Below are 17,632 nucleotides of genomic sequence, written 5' to 3' on the forward strand. Positions count from 1 at the left end.
GGGCATTTGCATATTAATCCCAAAATATGATGAGTGGTGTTTGAAATCTGGGGTAGTGATCTTACCAAACTACATAAAAGAAGGGTTCAACTCAACTCCAATCACCAATGGCTACATAATTAAAAACCCAACTGGACACAAAAGCCTGATGTAGTATAGCATGCATGTCTGTGGTCCAGCCCTTAGGAGGAGACAAAATGCTCGGGCTTTCAATTTTATTGAAATAGATGATTTCTGCCTGACCCCATAAAACAATGTGTTCATTGTGGGGGGCGTTATTTTGTGTGTATGAATTAGGAGGGAACCTGTGAGGGAGGGTGCAGAAGTACAAATATGAGTAGTGCATGTTTTCACAGTGGGTCCTTGTTTTCCCCTTGTGGTGTCTTCCTGGGCTTTTTATTCCTCGGGTCACAATGCATTTGATTTTCAGCAGTGAGCGAACGTTATGCCGGTTTCTTACATGTACGCACAGCAAATTCTGTTTGGTGGTTTGCCACTTCCTCTCAAGGTGGCAAACAAGCTTTTTATTCCCAAGCAAGCTCTTTCAGTGCTGGATGAAAAATGTAATACACAGGAAATTAGTTCAACTGAAAAGCAAAGTTCTGCCAAGGGGAAAATTTTCACACCAAAACTCTGTCACAAAATATGAGTTATTACGATGGGTGAATTTACAAATTGCTGTCAAACTGGTGCTGAATGATGTTCATATGGCTGTTTAGGGCAGTGCACATTTAATTATTAACTGTTATGATACAATGCCATTATTTCTTCTGGGTCTATAAACTTTTATTTAGTGTGCTTCTGCTATTGGAATTTTCAGGCAGTTATGTCAATACAAAGCCTTCTCCTTTGAACATGGAGCTGAAGAATTTTGTCTATGTCAGATTCACCTGGAGACCATGCTACTAGTGCTGCTACAAACAAACAAACATGTAAACCAGTATCAGTTTCTTGTGGGTAAAATATTACAGAACAATGTATGAAGGACAGTTAGAGTAATTTTAACGCCCTCCAAAACATATCTGTTTGTGGGATGGAATGATATTGATGTTGAGTTGAATTCCAGAAGGAAAGCACCTAGGTGAAAGCTTGGAGTGAATTTCTTTCAATGAAATACACTGAGAATTCAGTGCAATTCAATGCATTTAACTTCAGACCATGGACATGGGGTAGAGGACACATTATCTTCTGGAAGTGCCATGGGATCTCCAAGCTTTTGAATTGCAGTTATAGCTCTCATGCACAGGATACCCGTCAGGCTCACATTGTCAGTCTGTAGTTTTGATTTTTTTTAACATGGCCAAAGAACAGCAATGCCAATACCAGCCTTTTGCTCTCTTCCCTTTCATGCCTGATTTACTTAGGAGACAGAATTTCAGGTAATGTATAAAATGACAGATTTTTTTCAGTATCATAGTCTGGGGAGCTTGACCTGTGTGCTGTGGAAGTTCAGACTCTTGGCAGTAAGTTCCCTGTATTTGTGCTTTAAATAAAAACTGCAATTTCTCATCACTCTTTCTGACCCTGGAGCAGTAGAAACAGTCTGTTCTCACTGAAAAACACTGAAGCTATGTGGAACTGGAGCAAATATAAATATGGATTTATGTTATAAATCTGTGGAAAATTTTGAGAGAAAATTGTTTTTGAGGAAAATCAAGTTTGTTAGGTGGCCAGAATGCTGGCATTTCTGAATCAATGAAAGGACAATGTTTTGGAAAAGAGGGTACATGGTTCAATGATGAATGGAAAGCAACAGTTAGAAATTAAAAACTATGCATACTAATCAGGAAGTGGAAAAACTAGATAGACTATATTAGAATTGGTATAAACTCAATAAGGAATTTAAGACCTTCAGGGGCAAATCTATGGCTAGAAAAATCTATAGGACTCTGTAGAGCTGAAGAACGTCTCTACGGTGATGTAGAGTACCGAGATCCCTAGCCCAGGCTAGAGCAGGTCCACTGCAGCGTCTGGCTGCTGAGCGCTCCTGGCCCATGGCTGGTGTACATGGAGCCACCTGCAGTGTTATTCGCCAGAGGTCATAAGTGTCCCTTGATGGCACTGTCCAGGTCAGAGCAATGACTCAGTAGAGATGATGTAATCATTGCTAATGACAGGATTGTTTATAAGAAGTAGTATTCTGTCCTTAGAACATGAAGGTTAGCGTGGCAACACAGGAGAATGGAGAAAGCAAGCAACAGTACTGTGGCACATCTTAGGGGAGGTACCTCTTGTTGTAACACTGAATAATTTCCTTCTGTTGACATGAATTTGTACCAAATTTTCAGTTGAATAAGTCATCTTCTTTGTAGCTGAACAAAGAGTCTGTGATAAACAGTGTTATTGATTCAATGCCCAAACTGGTAATTCTAAAGGCAGAAAATTTGGGATTGAACCAACATTTTCAAAAAAATTTTAAAAATCCTCCTTCTTCCAGTACATTTTATTCTGAGTCCCTCTAAATTTTTTTCTATTCAAAGTCCTAATTAGTTTATATATCTTTTGAAAACCATTGGAAAGTAACCTAAATACAAACAAAGTTTAAAACATATATATTTTTTCTTTTTGAAATTACTGAACTAAAATATTATCAACTCCTTCAAAGTTTTCATGTCTGGTTTTGGCTGAAGGCATTAGTGGGATTTATCCAAGTGTCACAAAGACACTGTGTATGGCTACAGTGTTGGGAAGGTCTGACAGGACTTTTGGAGGTCTAAACAGGTGAAGCCAGAGTAGATGCACTTCCCTCTGAGTATTACTCTAGCGAGACAATAGTATAACGTTACATAGAGAGCTGATGTAGGCATGTTTAAAATGGTCCTGAAAAAACAGTGAGGTTGTGCGAAGCGCCAGAAGGATTATTCATGGAGTGTACAGGCCATACATAATGTGGAAGCTGCTTTTAAAATTCTGTCTGCATTAAAAACCATATGTAAGCATTATTTTGCTTTGTCTTCTGCTATGGACTGCATTGAAATGCTGAGACTACCCATGCTGCAAACGTAGGCTTTTCACAGCATTATAACAGGATTTGGTGCGTGTATTTCATCAGTGGTTCTGACGACTGAACTAGCTTGCTCATTAACTGCTGGATAGCTCATTAATTTTTCAATGAACTTTTTTTCCTTGCCTTCTAGGTTTATGATGAATGTGACTTGGGAAGGTAAAGATTTGTCCTTCACAGCAGATGGTTATCAGGCACACCCCAGGCTGGTGGTGATAGTACTGAACAACGATCGCGAATGGGAAAAGGTGAGCATTACCTCTGGGTAAAAGATGTCGGAGGAGATAGGAGAGACTTGGTAGAACCCCATTAATGACAACTAGATGGATTAACGTCATGGATGTCAATGATAATATTCTGCTATAACAGGTTTGTCACAACAGCTCAGAAAAGATAATTTTACCTTATTGTGAGTAGGTCTGAGGAGTTTTAACAGGGAAAGCAACATATCAGTGAAGATAAGTCAAGTGGATTTCAGAAGATTTCTGTGAAACATACCTTGCATTTCTTCTTATAACTTAATAAAATAAAACGGATGATTGAAAAAATCTCCAGAAACTTGGGCCTTAACTACCTAAATTTGCATGGATTTGTGTATCTTGACAGCTCCAGTCCTTTTATTTGCTTGGCTTTGTATTCTTTGACAGATTTTAGAGTAAAAGTACACTTTTTTTTTTTTTTTTTTTTTAAACTGTGAAATTCCTGTTGAATTGGAGGATAATCCATGTTTGCCTAAAAAATTCAGAATCTTGACTTGTGTCCACCTGGTAGGCAAGTGATCTCCATAAACCTCTACATAGACTAGAAGGAAAAGTATCTTAATGTCAGGGTTAATCATGTATGGGAGTAATAAAATAAAAAGTTTATCATGAATGTTTTTTTCTTAAAACTGCCACCTCAGCCTGTGATTGTTTTGGCTCAGAGTTTTGCAGGTTATCTGCAGTCCCATGTTTTAAAAACAGGGGACTTTATAAACTGTTTGCAATATGACACCGTAGGAAAACATACATCTGTATCATCCACCAGTTTTATTTTAAATTCATAAAGCATGATCCTGCATTACCTAAATTGCTGCTGAAATCTATGAACTCTTTTTCTTATAGTTTTAGGATCCCATAAAATCAATGTAAAACTCCAGTTTGTAAAACTGCGAGACTCTTCATGACGTTGAAGAATAATGACAAAAGAAGAATTACTGAAGGACATCTCAGTAAATATGCTAGTCATGCAAAAGCACAGAGAGTAGTCCTAGATTATGCTATGTATTTCTTTATATTCATTTGATGCAAATTTAATTCTCTGGATAAATTTAATCCTATCCAAATGTGTCAATCTGAATCTTTGGAGGAATGTTTTGCTCAGTAACCATTATGAAAATTTCTTACCCTATTTTAAAATTCTTAAACAGTCTGCATATCATATATAATGTTCTGGAAAAAGTATTATACTATTTGGGAATATTAATATGAGGCACCAAAGGGAGAAAATGGTTAGAGAGGCAGCCAACAATGCTTATGGTATAATAATTTCATACATTTTGTACCTTGAAACTTCTCTAAAGAGACCATTCAAAGGACAAGGGGAGATATGTTTGATATTTTTGAAAGATGAGCTAACAGCGGCAAAGGAATGCTGGATATATGAACCGACATCATTTCCAAGAAATAACTTGAGCCTGTTTTAACCTTCAAGTGACTCCCCTATCAGAGAACGGAAGATTTGCTGCGGGTTTTGCTGTATCTAACTGTGCATGTTGTATGGCAGCAGTGCATGCTCCACCTGCTGCGCTGGGCTACAAGATTCTCTGTAGGCTGACACTTAATGTTGTCTGTGCACAGTTTTCCATCTGGTAAATCCCTTTCTGCTCATTGTTGTGTTTGAGGGCTTCTAGGAGGAAAAAGAGTGACTGAAGGGAGGCTCCTGCCCCAGAAAAAAAATTATGCGTCCACTCCTAGCTGCGCCTTTGCTCTAGAGCCCTTTTGGTAGCAGGCCAGACGAGTTATTTTGGTAGAGACAGCCTGCCCCTAGCTGCAGCTTTCGTGTCTGCTTCTCTATCATAGGACTATGGGAAGGGGGCCAGGTTTAACTATGTCAGAGGAGAGAAATGAAAGACAGCCAAGAACGGGCTGTCACCACCAGAATTATTCTTCTGACCACAAGCTGATCCCTGCCTCTGTAGATGAAGACAAATAAACCGACTAATCAATTATCGTGGCAAGCTGCATGTAGCTCTCAGCTATCTCGGAGCACCCCACATTTGTATCAGCAGAGCATCACTGTGCACTTCAGAAATAACAGGACAGTTCCTCTGACTTAGAGACATGAGGAGGCCCTTGCCCACCCCCTGGTTTATTGAACATCTCTCTAATGTTGTCTCAACATTCTTTCCAAGTTGCATTTCTCACCCCATATCTCTTAGCCAATTTCTTTCTCCTTGTTCCTTTCTCCTTGTGCTGTTTTGCTCAATTTCAAAACTGTCAAAGTTACTCATCTGAGCTCTAACATTTCCTGCTCTGAGTTTCCAGACAGGTGCATGCTTTTACTTCCAATTACAGTATTGCAATGAGTATCACAGAATTGTTTTACTGAAGTCTTATTAAATATCCTCAATCCTATATGGAAAGCATCAGGTCCTAGACTCTAATTAAATGATTTACTCGTGAAAAACTGGCAATGCAACAGCCTGCTAATCGTTGTAATGTAACTAATGCACACAGAAATTTTGAGTAGCTACTTTATTATTTATGTAAGAAAGAGTAACTGTGGTTTATGTGAAGTTTTTTTTACCCAGTATTTTCCTGAAAATAAAACTTTTAATATTAAAACTCAGTTTTCTTTGGTTTTAGTATAATAACCTGCTTTTACTTAAATACAATTTTTCCTTGTTCTCAAAATTGATATACTTGGCTCGAGGCTTGAAGTCACAGAAAATCCACTCAACCATAGTTGAAGAGCATACATCTTACCCCTAGGAAAATAAGTTCCTTTTCCTTTACAAATGACTCAGTATCAAAACTTTGAAGTGGTAACTTCACATGTAAATGGGGTTGACTGAGGGATTTGTTCCATATCAGATTCTGAATAAAGCTGGTTGATGATAATAGTTTGAAGACTGAAAATCACTTTTGGGCATGTTCAGCAGGCATCCAGCAAGATATTTTGACAGATCCTAAAGCAGCTACTCAAACTTCTGACATCAACATTCATATACTTGCTACTAATCTTGACAGGCAAAGGGGCTGCTGTTCTCAGGCAAGAGATTTTTAAGAAGACAAGCTTAATGTGCTTGTTTCAGTGAAACTTGATAAATTTGCCAGAGTTAACAGTGTTGCCCAAATATCACCAAAGCACTACAGGAACACTGTGCTAGTGCTAAAAAATCCTCAGAGGTCCAGCAGTACCAGCTGCAGCTCCTCCATTAAGCTTATCTCAGGGAGGTGTGACCTGAGTGTCTGACTCGGCCCATTAACTTCACTGAGTTGCAAACTTCACAGTCTGTTAATCTTTCTTTTTTTTTTTTTTTATTTTTTTTTTTAAATATGGAAGTAAAACCAATCAATCCAATATGAAAATCATATACTAGAATATAATTATCAGTGGCAACATTAGGTGGTTTAATTAGATGTGCATATCATATATGTTAAGTAAGATAGGGAGGACTGTATAACTTTTAAAGATGTGTGTGTTCCATGTGTAAAGATGAGTTCCAGGGTAAAAACAATTTTTGCTGGTGCTCCCAGATAGATACAGATAAAATTACCATGGTGGTCTGTATTCTGGGTGAATTTGTGAGATATGGGATTGTTTAGCCTAGAGAAGAGAAGGCTGAGGGAAGACCTTATCGCTCTCTACAACTACCTGAAAGGAGGTTGTAGTGAGGTGGGTGTTGGGCTCTTCTCCCAAGTAGTTAGCGATAGAATGAGAGGAAATGGCCTCAGGCTGCGTCAAGGGAGGTTTAGATTGGATATTAGCAAAAATTTCTTCACGGAAAGAGTAGTCAAGCATTGGAACAGGCTGCTCAGAGAGGTGGTGGAGGCCCCATCCCTGGAAGTGTTCAAAAACCAGGTAGATGTGGCACTTGGGGACATGGTTTAGTGGTCATGGTGGTGTTGGGTTGATGGTTGGACTGATGATCTTAGAGATCCTTTCCAACCTTAATGATTCTTAGTTTTTACTTTCATTAAAAAATAATCCATCCACCAAGCCAGGAAACCTGAAATTATTACTCTACCCTTAATTGGTTTAGTGGTGGACTTGGTAGTGCTAGGTTAATGGTTGGACTGGATGATCTTAAAAGTCTTTTCCAACCAAAACAATTCTATGATTCTATATGTGTGTCCTCCATTTTTGTAGGCAATGAATTTTCACAAGAAGCAAGAGTAACAGTACATAGCACAATTGCTAGTTAAATGCCACTGCAAGAACCGTTACTTACTTCCAAGTTTATTTTAAATCTAACCAATCATCTTTGACTTTCTATTATTGCAGGATTTAATGTAGAACTTGATTTTGCTCTGATTAACTAACATATGCCAGATTTACAAGCTCCGTGTGAGGTTGTACACATTTGTATCTAAGTAGGAATGAGTGGGCAGAGGGTGTGCGACTCCTGCCTGGAATAAATGAACCAAGGTCTTCACAGAGAGATCCATCTGGCTACTAACATCCACCGTTATGTAGCCAAGAAAAGACAGCTATCATATCTAATGGTATAGCTGAAACTTCACTGGACAAGAACTGAAAAACCTAATACTCAGTCAGAAATGTGACCGAGCTTTTTGTTAGAGTACTGTGATTATAAAAAGTCACTGAGAAGGTGCAGGGCAGTTCCTTGTGAAATCTCAATTGATTTCAGAGCAGGGGTCGTGACAGCTGAAGGATCTTCATGATAAACATTCCCTAAAAGTTATGAAGAAATGCATATATTTTAACTAGAACAGATGAAATTGCATGATCTAATCATCCATTTGCTGGTATATCTTTTGTCAGTAGCTCTGTGGCCTAACATGATATCTTATCTTTGCCCACAGCAGAAACAGCATGCTCTTTAACATCTGTTGGATTGTCATTGTCTTTGTTCCATCCTTGTTGCTTAGTGTATTTAGTCTTCCTGTAAATATGCCTATCCTGACACTTACTGTCGAGTGAAAATTGCATATTGTTTCTGTATCAATGAGCTTTTACTTAGCCTAAAGGCCTTTTCTGTGACCTTTCCTGTACTGAATTGTTTGAATTGCACCAATTATTATGCAGCATTTCTTAAATCCTGTATTCCCCAGGAGGATGGTGCCCTCCCCTCGGCTGCTGTAAAGGAATTGCAGCTACCATGGAAAGCAGTAGTAAAGTGTGCTTTGCTCTTGCTCTTCATAGCTAATATTAAAGAGGAGATGAAAGGGTAGGACTTTCAGGGCAGCTATTCCTGTCTGGAGGCAAAGGTATGGCTATTGGGACATTTCGGTAGAGCTGTTAAAATCTTCACTGAGTGCAGAGGTGACAGAAAGTCTTCCCTCACTAGGAGGTGGGGGAAGGAGCTGTCAATTTGTTTAGCTCTTTTCCTTTCTGATGACATAATCAACTCATAAAATGGCTCCTCTGCCAAGAACTCTTGTGCTATATAGAGTTATTAGGGACATTTCCCAGTACCAAAACTATACCAACCACTGAGGATTTGGTGAGTGCTAATTACTAATTCTATATTGAAAAATAGGTCTACAGGAGGTGGTAGCTTTTCTTTCTCCTCCTGTTTGTTTATAATCTCTCTGGGTACTGTGTTTTCCTTTGAGCCCTGCTGGTTGCAGTATTGGTGCCTTTCTGTCAGCGTAAGGAGCAGCCAGGGGGGAAGAGCTGTATATTTGCATACCCCATATGAGATTTTGCAGCAAATTTTGAAAACTTCAAAGTCTTTAAATGGACATCTTCAAACCACCCAGGACTGTAAAACACTCCCTATTAATAAGACATGAAAGTGCTTGCATCATATTTTGTCATTTAAATTTAGAGTCTTTGTGAAATATGGACGTTCAGAAACACAAAGCAACACAAAGGTTTGCAGAAGTATGCAATAGATGCTGTTTCTGGAGGAAGGATTTTGCTCTTGTGCTTTGTTCTGCAGCCGCCTGTTATTGCTAACCCGACAAACTCAATTTATGCTTTCTAGCTATTGACTCAAAACTTGCCAGAGTAGCTCTTCCTTGTAAGTGGAAAAGTATGATGAAATAAAAGTAATAAAGAGTTTTTCTATAAAGCAAGATGAGATAGATTTTGCATTTGCTCAGCATTATTTTCTTCACAAAAGTGAGACAGCTCAAAAAGTATGTTTGCAATATGTGTGTGTGTTTAATGTAGAAAGAACATCCCTGAAAATTTTTCTCTTTTCAAAGGTTTGGTCAGGTAGCCCTGGGAGTGCATTTAATATCCATGTTGTCATGTAACATTTTTTCTTAAAAAAGGATGATGACTGTGTATTGCATACAGTTCCCATCTGCTGGGAAGAGGGTGATAGGACTGAGTTATTTGTTTGTTTTCTGTGAGATATGCCGGTGTGACAGACATTCTTTTTTGTGCCAGCGTTGGCACGCAAGGGAGAACACACTCTGCTCTTTTCTCTCTCTGCTCAGGATCTGGCCTTGCTCTTTTTCTCTGATTCGATGGCCTCTGTGAGGGTGTGTGATTAGGATTCTGTCAATCATCCTCGTATTATTTAAAGACTTGCTTTAGGGTGCATCCGGGAGAAGGGTCTCCGTGAGTTACAGCAATGCGTAACTTTGCAAATTGTCTATCTGTCTTAGGCTAGCTGTATTTATCTAGCTGTTACACAGAAACACACCAAATACTTCATTAACACCCTCTCTGGCTGCAATCTTCAAAAGGTAAAGAGGCATGTATGAGGTGGTCAAACCATGTATGTAATACAGTGAGTTTGTAAGGTGCTTTAGACAACGGTGGATGAGGACCCTATGATTGCTAATTCAGTCTGACATCAAACAAGCTCTTCCATGCTCTCAGCTATTTTCTGCTTTCCTTCCTGTATCCAGTCAAGATTAAACCAAAGGGAATATTCCAGACTGCATATGAAGATGGAGAAAATAGGAAAGAATGTACAATTCAAAAGAGATACAATGGTATATGTATCATTGCAAGCCCATACCTGAAGCTGAGTTTTGCTCCTACAATCGGGAATCAAGGGTTTGATTCATTATTGAAACTGTATTTTTTAGGAGAGTGACCATCTTTTGGCCATAAATAAGGATTTTTATAATTTGGGCCAGGATCTTTCCCAAAAATTATTCTATTGTTCTTTTCTCAAGTGAGGGCCATATTCTGTATTTCTCTGGGATCGAGACCACATCATTATCAGTCTAACTAGGAACGACAGAAATTTATCATAAATCTCTGGATATTTTGTGTTGTTTCCACACAGTAGAGTAAAAGTATTTGCATGCAGTTTTTGACAGTTCTGCTACGGACATGTCTGCATTTTTGAGCATTAGCCTCAACTTGAATTTTCTTTTTTAAAAATGTTTTGCAAATACACGCTAATGTGTTTATTACTTTAAAATCTTTCTTAATGCAGTTTTACCTTCCCCCTCCATTTCTGAATCTAGCAACACAGATATGCCATTGTATCTGCTGAGAATAAGCTCATTTTCACTTTTAATTTCTCTAGTAATATTAATTGGATTTTTAGGAGGTCCAAGCAGGAGAGCTCTCTTTCTAGACACACTTTTGTGCTCTTTGCACTCTAAGCATGCTATTCTCTTCTCCATTGCTCAACTTTCTATAGACTGTAACTAAATGTAGTTAATTGGGTTTGAGGTTGGAGCATAAATCAAATTTTCAGACTTGTCTGAACTATTCAGTAGTTTCATCTTTCAGGTTGCATAATCCAGAAGTCCAAATGTTCCTCCTTTACTTTATTTAGTGCTCTATTAAATGGTTGTCATTCTAAAAAAGTCATGTTACCTAAATGAAACGGAGATTTTACAGAACACATTTTACAGAAATGGATATATTTTTCCTGTGTTCTACGTGTGCCTAGAGATGCTAAGGAAATGATTCCTCAGCACATGAGATTTTGAAACAGCAAATGGTTGCAAGTAAAGATGACTTTGTGTCACATCAAAATGGGGATTGATAGGGATCTTAAATATTCTTAATTTTCCAGGAAAGAGGAAAGGAATAGGTCAGGAAAGGGATGCAGGTAAGACTGAGAAAACTGCCCTGATTATCTACAGCTAAATTTCCTGTCATTGAGGAGTGGCTACACCAAGTATAAATGTTTTGTCTTATATTGGCTTCATTTTAAATTCAGGATGGCTGGGCCTGCCACACCAACTCAAATATGTGCGATTATTCTTGATGCAGTTGGAATGTGTCTCTGGCTGCCTACTGTCAATGAGCTGTGCTTTCAGCTGAGTTCTCTGGGGCAGTAGTCTTGCTTCCAGGAGCTAAGGGAAATGATTATCCTGACCGACAAATGTTGTGAAATCTTAAAAATGTTTCCATTCTGTTTCAGAGAAAAAAGTTAAAATTTCAAATTCTATGAATCAGTAACCCAAACAAAACAAAATAATAGATTGGAGTAGTTGAAATTCTGTCACCTCAAATTTATCTCTACGTCTTCTGATAAATTAGCATGTATTTCTAGATAGCAAGTCCAGAACTTGTGTAATGTCTTTATTAAAACATCTTTATTTCTGTTTACAAGCTATTTCAAATGGTGGTTTTATGTTTTGAACAGTAAAAAGCCCACTTTCTGAACTGTTTTCTTTCAATAAATTAGGAGAATGGAAATTATCTTCAGAAAAGTTCTCTTCTACCCATCTCCCACCCTATCAAAATATACTTTTGGCAACCTGGCAGGCCTGTGCAGTATTTTAACTCCCTGTTGTCCTCTGGCTACCCTTTTCTAAGCAGTGATGGCTTGAAGACTGAGGAGATAAGAAAAAGCTTCTGAACGGCAAAGCGTTCCCTTGAGACTGATCAAGTACAAGTAGGAAGTTTTAGGCTGCAGATAGAAAGAATAAGATAGTAATTCTTCACTGTAGTGATAACATTTCCACAGTAGAGGCAGTGTGTTTCTATCCTATATGTGAGTTTACCACTATTTTATTTTTTTGGACCTGTTAGTCTTTGATAGACTGGCTATAAAAATTGTTCCCGGACTCTGCTAAGAGCACATAGAGTTACTGTTCATTACTGTTCCGTATTGGAGGTTTGTACCTTCACCTGCAAATTAACGTGTTCTAGTGTTCAAATCATTTGTCATTAAAATTAGGAAATGTTGCATAAAGAGTATCTGTAGCAGGGATACCAATATTAGTAGGAAAGCATGCTAACTTAAACACGGACACCTTCTACCTCAAATCTAGATGCCTGGATTTGGTTGGAGAATGCCACATTTAGTTCATTGCGTCAGTAACTATAATGATCAAAAGTAGCACACTGAAAATGAGTGCTGCAAAACACTGGAGGCAATTGAATTTCGAAGCTGTCCAGGTTGGTAAACTATTTCACTATAAAAATGGTTTATTCAAATATCACTGTTGTGTCCTACTGAGAGCAGCAACTGAACTTTTCATATTCTACTTTTCATATTTTACATATGAAATTTTTCATATTCTACAGCATTTGTAATGACCTTCACAGGCGAAACCAGGACATTTTTAACTCAGGTATTTTGCTTTGTTGTCATAGGTAAGCCACTTTAACAGTCAGTGTTGAATAAGGACTTAACATTTCGGTTTGCACACAAATTCTTACACTTCATAAGCAGACCTCTTTATAATGTTCTGAAATACAATGAGCATGTGTATTTGTTATAACCTGTTGGCTTTTTCCCTAAGCATTCGAAGGTTTTAAAGGTATTCAAAAGAGATATTGACTGGATCTAATACTAGATCTAACTTCCATAAGTGACATAAATGCTGATCCTGCAGGACACCTACATATGGATACAATTTCATAAATGCTCTTTATTACGACAGAAACCTGCTCATGTTTTAGTTTTGTTTTAGTTTTCAGTGTCATTTCAACCCTTTACCTTGTAAAAAAAGGATACTACCAATTGGCCAAGGATGTTGACAGAACTAAATAATATATGAAGTACAAAACATTGTGTAAATAATTAATACGATTCATATTCTTAATAACAATGTTATAATTAGTTTGGCACAAGCTAAAAGGCTTCCAATACAAATATAAAAATCCTCCCATATTTTGACTATGTGCTTTAATTGTATAAAACTAAATTCTTACTCTCCATTTAAATGAAAAAAAGTGTTTTGATCATTCAAAACTGTAGCAGAAAGATAGAAGTGTAACATGTAATCTTCAACAATATAGCTATTTTAAAATAAAAATACCAAATAAACATGGAAACTGTTCACTTATGAGTCCAGCATCAGCAGGAGAGCAAATCCAATGCCTGTGCTAACCATTTATTAATTAGAACAAACAAATCCAACAGAAACATTTCCCAAACAAAAGAAGTGACCTACAGACTGTTTCTAATTACTACCCTTTCTCATTTGCCATTGTTAGCCCACCAGCAAGGATTTTCAGAGCTTTTCTACCATTCTTCATTACATTGATATCCTTCTCTTGTACTTTTTTCATTGTGCTTTCTGACACTGTGGTTTACTCATTTTACTGGTGGTAGCAGGGGTGACCTGCAATGGACATGCAATTTGTGCACCATATAAAGCCCAGATGAAGTCACTGTGACACCCTGGGGCTGCAGCAGTAGACCTCTTTGGACAGAGAAATAGGAATGCCCCTGAGACCCAAGACAAGGTCTTAATTTTTAATTATTTTTTAAAAATAAGATTACAGGGAGTGAATATCAAGATAAATCCATGGAAAGCAATTGATAAAAATTTTTGGACCTAACTTTAGAGATTCACTCCACACATAACACTTCCATACAGATACAAATGTCAAAAGGAATTAGCATTTGCCCAAATTCAGCTATTTAAAAAATATGACTCAGAACAATAAAATGGCAGTTACTCCAGTTGAAGTATGAAAGAGTACCATGATTCCTCTTTTAACAGCATCAAAACAGTCGTTACATTTTTGATACGGCCAGATGAACTCGTATTGTTGTGGGCAGCCCGTATGCCTGTTGGTGCACGTGGCAGCGATGCAAGCACAGGGGGTGGCTTGCAGAGGGAAATGCTTCAGGATTAGGCAGATCTGCCGCTCCCCAGAATCCTGTATCCAGTGATTTAGAAAGGCAGGCACTGCCACTGCTATAGTCCTGAATGCACAAATGCACCTGAGCCTCGGTCACGTTTCATTTCTTCTTGCTGGTTGGAATAGGCAGACATTCGGGCACATGTTCCACTTCTGAAATTCATTGTATTACTTGGCATGCTTGCTGTTTGACTGAAGTACTGAGCTGGCTGGAAATCTCCCCATTCCAGATGGCCAACTTCATGGTGTACTTAGGGCATAGATATAAACGACGCTGCGTAAGCTAATGTAAACCAGCATAGACTATGCTGTGAATGCAATTATATGCAATAACTTGATAATTAAACTATTTTTGCAATATAACTGTCTCATACGGAGTTAAATAGTTTTATTTCCCTGTGCATGAAATATTTTTTCTCACAAAGGCTTCATCCATTGTGTTTTGGTTAAATTTCATACTAGAACTCTACATAAAAATCCTGCGCCTGGTTCCCATTGATTTAGGTGTGTATTCCTAATTCCCTTGAAATATTCTGAAATTCCTAATTTAAGTGAATAGAGATTTGGCATTCGTGCCTCCTACATTAAAGTTCAGCAAAACAGCTTGACTTATAAACAGCATGGAAAAGAAATGGAAAAGGGCATGCACTTATATGCTTCCCTAAATAGGAATGGATATAAATAATGTTCGGGAATTTTTGTGATTCATTTTAAAGTCTTTAGAGGACAGAAGGTAGGTGACAATTTTTTTTACAACTTTTTGTAGGACCTGAGTGTCTCATTGTACTGTTAATTCCCACATTTTCCTTGCAAAACAAATATTTTAGCAGTCTCATGAGTATGTTATCATTTCTTTATTTAAGCAGATGAAGAATTATTAAAATGCATTAGGTTATAAATTTTGTGGATTGCTAGCTCATTTATATTATCTGCCATCACCACTTGGATAAAACATGCAATTAGATTTATGGATACAAAATAGATAAACACAGTCTGAGGAAGAAAATGCTAGAGTTTTCAAAATACTTAAATCGTATGCCCCTTTCTGGTGTTCTGGAAGTGGAAAGAAATGTAGGTTAATTTAGAAGGGATAATTTATAAGGGTAAATAAATAGACAATTTAAAGTAAAGTGGGGTATGCTTTCTTAAACTCTCCCACCAGCTGGCATTAACTAAAGCAGAATAAAATGTGTTATTTCTAATAAGAACTAAATCATGCACAGTTGAACTTGTGTTTACTAAAAGCATGTTTTGGCGTGGCTCAGGTGCAATGGAACCCTAGGTAAAGGCTTTCACAATGTTTTTTCAAACTACAAGAACAGAAGAGTGTTCTGTTTGGAGAACATACAGAAATGATATTATGATAGTTTGGTTATCAGTCTGATGTGTATGTGTGTGTGTGGGTTAGTTCGCTTTTTCTTTTTTTTTTTTTTTTTTCTTTTTTTGAGAACTGTTTTCTTATTACTGCAAATTTGTCCTGATAACAGAGTATCTGGTTGCTGTTCTGGCTCAAATGGAAATGATGTATGTCAAATTTCAGGGCAGCTATAGCCAGGTGATAGATAGTGTTAACTGATGTCATCCAGTCTTTATAAAGCTCTTATCTCTTAAAATAAAGTTGCCTTGTTTGTCTTTACCACAGTGCATTTTCTCACTTCATGCAATTACTAACAACTTCTAAAGTAATTTTGATAACAAAAACCCAAGACAACTGTCTTTGCAATGTAATTTCCTGTACCTGTGTCCCAGCACATTTAATATTAGACCTCATTTGTCAAAGAAAAGCAAGCAAATATCAGCAGCTTGTGTATCTTGGTGTTTCAGGTGGGGAAATGGGAGAATAACTCACTGAGCCTGAAGTACTCTGTCTGGCCAAGGTACAGCTCTTTCGCAGACAGCGACCCAGATGATAACCATTTAAGTATTGTCACCCTGGAGGAGGCTCCCTTTGTCATTGTTGAGGATGTGGATCCTTTAATGGAAAGTTGTCAAAAAAACACCGTGCCGTGTCGTAAATTTGTCAAAATTAAGTAAGTAAATACACAGTATTCCTTTCTTTTTTTTTTTTCTGAGTGCAAAATATATTACCCTATTTTCTCAATTCTTTCCTTTGCTTCTTTCATTGTATAATTGCTTTCTGATACTTTGCTGTTCTTTTCCTCTTGCTTCCTATCTTTGCTTTTCCTTCTGTATCTCATTTCCTCTTTTTTTTTTTTTTTTTTTTTTTCCTTTTCCCACACAGTTTGCTCTTGTTTGCATATCTTCCTTTTCAATAAGTTGAAAGGTTCTGGTTATACACATGTAAGTCACATTGAATTAATGACATGATAGTAAGATTATAGTAAATTCAAAGTCAACTAGAATTAGCCCTTTTCAGTCACATGAAAAAAGATTGTGTTCTAAAATAGGATTGTTTTAATGAGTCCTCTTTGAATTGTTTCCAGTTACGTTGAAATATGTCTATTTTAATTAGTGTTTAACAATTTGAGGACGTCTTCTATTGAAAAAGTAAGTTTATGCTGAAATTTGGTACAGGATAAACTACTCCAGCATAAAATACCACTGTGACATACCATCTAGAGAAAACTGCCCTGCTTAGATTGCTCTGTAACTTTGGAGCAGTCATTAGAAATCAGTGGAAAATTTCTCATTGTGAATTTATCAGTGTTGTTTCTCCCGTTCTGTGCTTCAGTCTACGTATTTATGAACTGAATATAACAACAACATTGTTTGACTGAGCTTCCATTTTCAGTACGGTGAACTGCTGTGCCTTTATATAGCTTACGTGTTGGGAAGTTCTGTAATTACTAAATGACGTGTAGTCTTATGTCTTGAAAGTAAAAGTAATAAATGTTTAATCTAAGCCTAAGGGAGAGGTTAGTAAGAGGAGACTGTATGTCTTGATGGAGAAGTGCAGTAGGCTGGATACTGCAGCAGAAAGCATGTCATATAAGGTCTACCATTATCTTCTCTTTATCTCTCGGCAAGCAACTGCATTATGATTAGTAACAGCTACAAACACCACATAAAGCATCCTGTGGGTTATTTCTCCAGTGATTCAGAAAAACATGGTCACTCACAAGTACAACAAAATGTTGTTTCACAGTATGCTGAATCTTGCTGTTATGATTCTTCTGTTTTTCCCAGTAGAAATGTTTATGTGTCTCTTCTCTGTTGACAGCAACTCAACTAATGAGGGAACTAATGTAAAGAAGTGCTGCAAGGGATTCTGCATCGATATCTTGAAGAAGTTGTCTAAAACTGTCAAGTTCACATATGACCTGTATTTGGTGACTAATGGGAAACACGGCAAAAAAGTCAATAATGTGTGGAATGGAATGATTGGTGAAGTAAGTTCTGTTAGGTAAAAGAGCTCTTAAGTAAGAACTTAGTAATGTTTGGTTTTAATTCTTTTGGAGAAATGAGGTATTC

The 17,632-nt window shown here is 37.4% G+C and overlaps 1 protein-coding gene across 1 annotated transcript in view; it reads left to right on the top strand.

The window, feature by feature from the left end:
• GRIN2A (glutamate ionotropic receptor NMDA type subunit 2A) overlaps positions 1-17,632 on the top strand; it is a 192,497-nt gene that overhangs the window by 120,594 nt on the left and 54,271 nt on the right. The window contains exons 4-6 of the mRNA XM_075718478.1: positions 3,138-3,252; positions 16,025-16,230; positions 17,382-17,550. Of these exons, the coding sequence (XP_075574593.1) occupies positions 3,138-3,252; positions 16,025-16,230; positions 17,382-17,550 (490 nt within the window). The remainder of the gene's footprint in view (positions 1-3,137; positions 3,253-16,024; positions 16,231-17,381; positions 17,551-17,632) is intronic.

Source organism: Pelecanus crispus, chromosome 11 (assembly GCF_030463565.1).
Source record: "Pelecanus crispus isolate bPelCri1 chromosome 11, bPelCri1.pri, whole genome shotgun sequence".
Classification (NCBI taxonomy): domain Eukaryota; kingdom Metazoa; phylum Chordata; class Aves; order Pelecaniformes; family Pelecanidae; genus Pelecanus; species Pelecanus crispus.